The 6428-nt window shown below is 45.4% G+C and overlaps 1 protein-coding gene across 3 annotated transcripts in view; it reads right to left on the bottom strand.

The window, feature by feature from the left end:
• The window catches only part of LOC124184721 (myocardin-related transcription factor A-like), a 168716-nt gene that overhangs the window by 3311 nt on the left and 158977 nt on the right, over positions 1-6428 (bottom strand). For 2 of the 3 annotated variants that reach the window (XM_046574752.1, XM_046574754.1), the window contains 8 exons: positions 5586-5882; positions 4810-5168; positions 4449-4733; positions 3281-3421; positions 1798-1981; positions 1386-1685; positions 626-1278; positions 23-529 (listed from right to left, as the gene is read on the bottom strand). In XM_046574752.1, coding sequence (XP_046430708.1) covers positions 23-529; positions 626-1278; positions 1386-1685; positions 1798-1981; positions 3281-3421; positions 4449-4733; positions 4810-5168; positions 5586-5882 — 2726 coding nt within the window. The remainder of the gene's footprint in view (positions 1-22; positions 530-625; positions 1279-1385; positions 1686-1797; positions 1982-3280; positions 3422-4448; positions 4734-4809; positions 5169-5585; positions 5883-6428) is intronic. The other variant, XM_046574753.1, reaches the window with a different exon arrangement.

The raw sequence follows: 6428 nt of genomic DNA, 5'->3' as shown, positions 1-6428 counted from the left end.
CAAATATTTTGTAAATATTCACCTTCAAGTCCAGATTAGCATTATCCGACGAAGTTACTTCCTGCGGTGGCTGCGGATCCGGAGAACTCTGTTGCACCGATTGAGGGCTGAGTAACATTGCCGCATCAAGTTCTGTCCCAGACGTGAGAAGATCAGCGCTGAACGATGGGATTTCCTCCTGTTGCAGTGTAGTCGGTAATTGTACGGAGAATGTTGCCAATGGCAGGGGTGGTGGGGGAGGGGGAGGTGGAGCAGGTGGCGATGGGCAGCTACTTTGCGAGACCTCCATAGCTATCGGACTGATTGGGCTAATGGGACTCGTAGCTGTGAAAACGATAGATTGCGTGGGGCTATCAGCCGGCGCTGTGAAGACCAGGTTTTGAGGCAACTGCCGATTCGGGGTCGTCGGCGTTGCGGGATCCTGGGCGGCACTGGGTGGTAGCTCACCATTTTTAATAAGGATTTCCAACACGTCGTCGACCACCTGACTTTTAATATGACTTTTTTGCTGTACGGGTTCGATTTTCACCTTGAAGAAAAAAAATCACGCAACGAGAATGTTAAATAATCAGGCATTGCGAGGAAATGATTTTTCTCAAAATCATTAAAGTAAAATTTTTGGTACCTTGAGCAACTTTGCAGCTTCATCGTATTGGGGTGGAGGTGGTTTGCCCTCATCAGTATTAGCATTCTGGTGTTGCTGCTGCTGTTGTTGCTGTTGCTGTTGCTGTTGCTGCTGCTGTTGTTGCTGAGCCTGCGCTTGCGCCTGGGCCTGAGCCACTAGAGCGCCGATCAAAGAACCGTTCAACTTTGTGGGTTTAGCTAAATTGAGAACGATCGCAGTTGGTAATTGAACGGTGGCGTTGTTTTTGGCTTGATTCTTTTTGTTGTTGATTGCTGTCAGGGTTGCAGAGTCTAGAATGGCAGCTGTGTTGTTGGGCTGTGCTTGAAGGAAGGCTGCTAGGCTGGCTTTCGCATTGAGCTGTTGGAAAGTCGCGTGTTGCTGTTGCGTCTGTTGCTGACTCTGCTGGTTTTGTTGTTGCTGATGTTGTTGTTGTTGCTGACTTTGCTGTTGTTGCTGGAGATGCTGCAGCTGTTGGAGGTGGAGAGCGAGCTGTTGCTGCTGCATTTTGTTCTGTATGTGCTGTTGAAGAACAAGTTTCTCAGCCCGCACAGCTGGCTGCGTTTGTTTAATCTGTTGCAGCTGCTGCTGGGACTTGTATAACTCTCGCTGGAGTTCCTCGATTCGCCTACGCTGTTCTTTGATGATGTCGTCGCCTGAAAAAGACGCGAAATGGTTCAGAAACCGGTGTCTTTGAAGGTGGAAGCGATTTTTTATGGTTGTATCCCACAAGATAAGGGTTGGGGGGAAGGGATAAGCCTACCTGGTGGACTCGACGGATCGTCGTGTTCACTTCCAGGCGGCGAATCCATTCTCGGGCTATTTGGTTCATCCTTGATCGGGGATCCCGGACTTTTCGCGTGGGAACTTGACTCGTCTGACGTCATCGGGCCCGGGGTGTCCATCAGGATGTGTCCCATATGTGTGACATGGGGGCCGTTTGAATTAGATGTCGAATTGACGCTAGATGATTCCGTGAATGGTTTCAACCGCTCGATTAGCTGAGGTTTTGATCCCGATACAGGCAGGTTCCGGCGTTTCAACTCCACCTTGAGGTCGCTCACTGAAAAATGGATTGCCAAAAATATTATGAAAATCCTCTCAAACACGACATACCTGGGCGTGAATTTCAGTTCAGTACGAATAATGATAAGAGTCAGGTTTTTCTAGCTCACCTTTCATGTCTTCCAGCTTTCCCAATGGCCTCAGGGGCGGTTGCTCCGACGGATTTGTCGACGAATTAGACGGTGCAGGGCTGGGAGCGTTAACGCTACCTCCGCTTACGCTACCCGCGTCACTGGCTCCGCTACTAGTCAACGATAGTGGCTTCTGGGCGGCTGGCAGTATGATTTGCGGGTACTGCGAGAAAAATGAAATATCTTTACTTTGCGATCACCGATTGAATATGTGACGAGTTAAACAATGGGAAGTAAGCCTACCGCGGTATTCGGTACTAATGTTTTCGCGACCGATGTACTTTCGAGTCTCAATTAAAAGTAAACAAATAATAAACGAAGAGGAAAGAAGGAGAGATGAAAACCAACACACATTGTTCGTTGAATGAAATTAACATAGCGATACTGAAGAAGAAATATGTTAACGTGTATTATATTAAAGTGTGTGTCTTGCGAAGTATTAACTGCCCAAAATATGGTTGCTGTTATATGGTCAAGCGAGATTAGTGGGCTTGTACAGGTTTCTTTGTTTTTAAGTTTATTTTCTTTGTTATCATTTTTAATGTATATCTGCGGTTTAATATCAACATTTAAAAGCAATTTCGGAATTCATGGGGAATGTAATTTGAGCCGCGTCGACGAACGCAGATGCCTCCTCTCTCGCTTCGATCCTCAATTTCTAAAAGTTCGCTAAAATCGCGTCACACTATCTTGACCGCACATCATAAGCGCTAATTTTTTCTTGCACACGGGGATCTAACACACGATCACGGATAAGCAATATAGGGTTCGAAAATAGTTAAAAAAAAAACTTAGTGCAAACTCACATGACTTTATTTTATCATATTCAATTGATTTTAAATACCATTATTTCTGAGTATTCATACATTTCTTTTCACCAGACGGCGTCTTTGATTTCCGATACGTTAGATCCCAATTATGTTCGAATGAGTTACGCGCAATACGAGAACGTCTACCTACGATATCTGTGTTCAAAAGTTAAAATGAACGTTGAGTTCCCTTAATTTGGGCAATTACTATTTGTACGTAAAATAAATCTCATACTTCAAGTGTGTATAATCAGATAAGAATTACGATACTGAGATAAAAAACAAAAAAATAGAAATTACGTGAAATCTGTAAAGCTTTTGAAATCCAGACAAAAGCAATGCGCAAGTCTCAGGTAAGAATAACATAATAAGACCAAGATAATTATTTTGGAAACTTTTCCATCACGTTATAATATACAGTTCGTACATATACGTAAATTAGAAATAAAGATTCATAATTTCACTCCTCAAAACATATAAGATTAGATATCAGCCTGCGATTTAAGGTTCAGCGCATTGCTCCGTCGGTAAAGATCGGTATAGGTAGATGTGATGATAGGGTACATTGATTACTGTTTATTATTGCTTGTTAAAAAGGGGGGTGAAGGAGGGTGGTCGGCGTGTGTATATGTGTTTGGATGTCGTGCGAGTACCTTGTGCTGCCATTCGAGCTGCCACTGCAGGAAGAGCTGCTGCTGTTGTAGGAGCAGCTCATAGCTCGTCTCGCCGGGCGTCGCGGAGCTTAGCGCCGCGGCGGCAGACGACACCGAAGACTTTTGCGCATTGGGCGGACCCTAAGACAACATTTACCGCTGGGCATTAGTTATTAGTCATTAGTACTCCAGCTCTAAGTAGCCCACTACTTATTATCAGATGTTACAGGCATGAGGAGACGGGAGGACGACAAAGTTTTCCACAATAAGAAACAATACTATACAATGCATGTCAGACTACACGTAGATAAATGATTAATACTCGAGCGCGAGTAATTGTACGGATAACATAAAATTGAAAGTGATAAACATGTTTTTTTTTAAATAAACCGCATCGGGTGATCGTGAACGATCAAGTTCGTCCAAAGGCTCATACTACTGCTTATTGGCATGGGTGAAATAATATGCAAAATGTGAATGGAACGGAGCGGGCTCCTTGCGATCTGGTAGAAATCGAGATTCGTTGGGCTTTATTCACTTCCTCTATCCGGACTTAGACGCGAGGTCACGGAAACGCTTGGCACTGAGGCTTGAAGCGTCGACTTACACATCCCGACAGTGACGACCGCACGAACTTGAGTGCAATTAGCGCTTGAATTACTCGGAGCTAACGAGGTGGACCGCGCTGAGAGTGCGCGAGAGCGAGTTAATCACTCGATACTATCTCAACTCTTCGGCGAAGATTCATTGCGGGGCCACCACCTTCGAGTGGTTCTTTATTTTAGGTCTAATAAGAAAAAAGAATGAGAAAAAAAAAATTAAAGAATCAACCATTTCCATATTTTCTTTCCTCTATTTTTCACTATTTCTTTTCTTCTCATTTCCCCGCGGTGTTAGTAGCACAACACTCTCCGACAAGCCTTCATGCATTGAATAATTTTTCAAGAAAAAAAAAAAAAAAAACCGTTCCACCGCTCGCGGTACATATATAATTTCCGACATCCCGATCCATCCATTACGTTATATCGATAGGAAGATAAGAAAAAAAAAATTGAACAAACGTACATAAATATTCAGAAACGGGTGCGATAATTACCAACTATTTTACATTCTATCTTAGACCTACATAATTGGAAGAGAAGTACACTTTTACGGTAGGTCAACTTACCTTGTATTCGTGAAATTTGATGGTGCGAGTCTTCGGCTGGCTTTTGGTCTTTGATTTTTTCCTGTTCTTATCCTTGCCGGGGGCGTCACTTCTTTGGCACGTCGAAGCCGCGATGGGACTAGGCTGGGGCCTCGGCGTTATGGCGGCTGGCGGCGGCGCCGGGGGTGAAGCGATCGAGATATTCGATAGCGGACTTAGACTGGAGGTTGTGGATCCAAGAGACATCGGACTCGGCGCCGGCGCCAGGGGAAGAAGCGTCGTCGTCGGCACGGCCGTTTGACTAGCCTGAAAGAAATTGAAAACAACGATCTATTAGAGTTCGAACTGTAAATCATTTTCTCAATTTGAAAAAATGCGTTACCTGCGTCGACGCATGCTGCTGACCCTGCTGACTCTGTTGCTGCTGCTGTTGGGTACCGACGACGCTGCTGCAGAGATCGGCGAAGGTTTGTATCGTCGGTTCCGTGTTAGCAGCCTGCTGAAAAACGGGGGACGTCGAGGTGACCACCACAGCGCCGCCGGTTGTGGGGATGCTCAAAGAGACGGTAACGATACCTGCGGACGCCGCCGCGGTTTCGAGGACGTCGGTGCGGGCGTCGAGTTGGGGCGATGGAGCGCCTTCCGAGCTTTGGGAGTCATCTTCAAAGGTGATGTAGTGGTCCGGATGCTGCGGTTTCGTTACTTGACCCTCGCAAGTCGCTTTGAAGGGGATGTGACCCTCTGCAAAAGCGGAATGATGTTGGTCAAGGGTTCTTTTTATTCATTTATATTCTTGTAAAATTTGTAAAGGAATTGAGTGAAGATGGGTAAGTGTATGTAAAACGGCTTGCATAAGATACGTTGGTTCGTTGCGCGGTTCCCTATTGTCGCATACAATAAACTCAAACAAATCAAGGTAATAAATTGTCCGGAACTGGGTTCTCGTTCAGCGAGTTGATCTTCTTTTGTAACTTTGAAAGAATACGTATGTAATAACGTAATATGGTATAAAGTTACGTGCTCATACACTGCGAATTTGAAATGAGCGTACAAGAAAGAGAAAAATAAGAACTTAACCAGGCGATGATTGGCGCAAGAAAGGGATATTATTTAGGTCAGGGAAACCAGACGTGTGGGATAATAGGAGACAAGGCGAACCTTTGACCGCTCTTTCGATCGGTTCTTCCGTGTGTAGAATGTTCTTCTGTATAAGCTCCAATGGACCGGGTCGATGGCTGAGCTGGTCGTTGAGTTGATCGGCCAGTCTCGCCTTCTTGAGCATTCGCTGCCTCTCAGCGAGGCTCGGGTCCACGTGTCCAACATCTTCGAGGATGTGCTGCCTCACCAGCTCCTCCCGGCCGGGTCTCTGCTGAATTTTCGCCTTGAGAAGGTCCCCGGTTTTCGCTCGTTCCAACTGCTTTCGCTGCTCGTGGAAGGCCGGCGGTGTTTTGAGAGCTGTAACGCCAAAAGCGACATCCATAATCTCGCGTGTTTTCGCACTCAGGATAATTGGCTTGGAGATGAAAAAAAATGATTGCAAGACTCATCGCAGCTGTCCCCCGGCTTCTACTTCCTGTCCCTTTTTTTATTTGTATTTTTTATTTTTATTCATCTTTCACTCTAGAGATCGCGTTGTGGATACGTAAGAGACATGCGGTATTACATATACTTCGCGTTACAGCCATGGCACCTGTGATAATCTATTTATTCGGGCAATCTTCCGAAAATAAGCGATCCAGTTTGCTAAGGTAGCCGCGAGTTCCACCATTAGTTAAAATCACTCTGTTCGCGGTGTTTCGGGTCTTGACGAGCAGTTATGCATATAACGCCGAATATCCTGCTCCGAGTTTTACCCCCGTCGTGCCTGTGACGTAAAACGCATCTTTCATTTCAATTAGCGTCGCAGATCTTGGCACGAGGTCTGCAGAAATAAAGAAAAAGAGAAACGGTCGCTGCAAGAAGACATTGACGACATTGATTGCGAACGGCGTATCATAAACG

This window comes from Neodiprion fabricii, chromosome 6, assembly GCF_021155785.1.
Source record: "Neodiprion fabricii isolate iyNeoFabr1 chromosome 6, iyNeoFabr1.1, whole genome shotgun sequence".
Taxonomy (NCBI): Eukaryota; Metazoa; Arthropoda; class Insecta; order Hymenoptera; family Diprionidae; genus Neodiprion; species Neodiprion fabricii.
The sequence above is the reverse complement of the archived record's forward strand: the minus strand, read 5'-3'. Positions and strand labels throughout refer to the sequence as shown.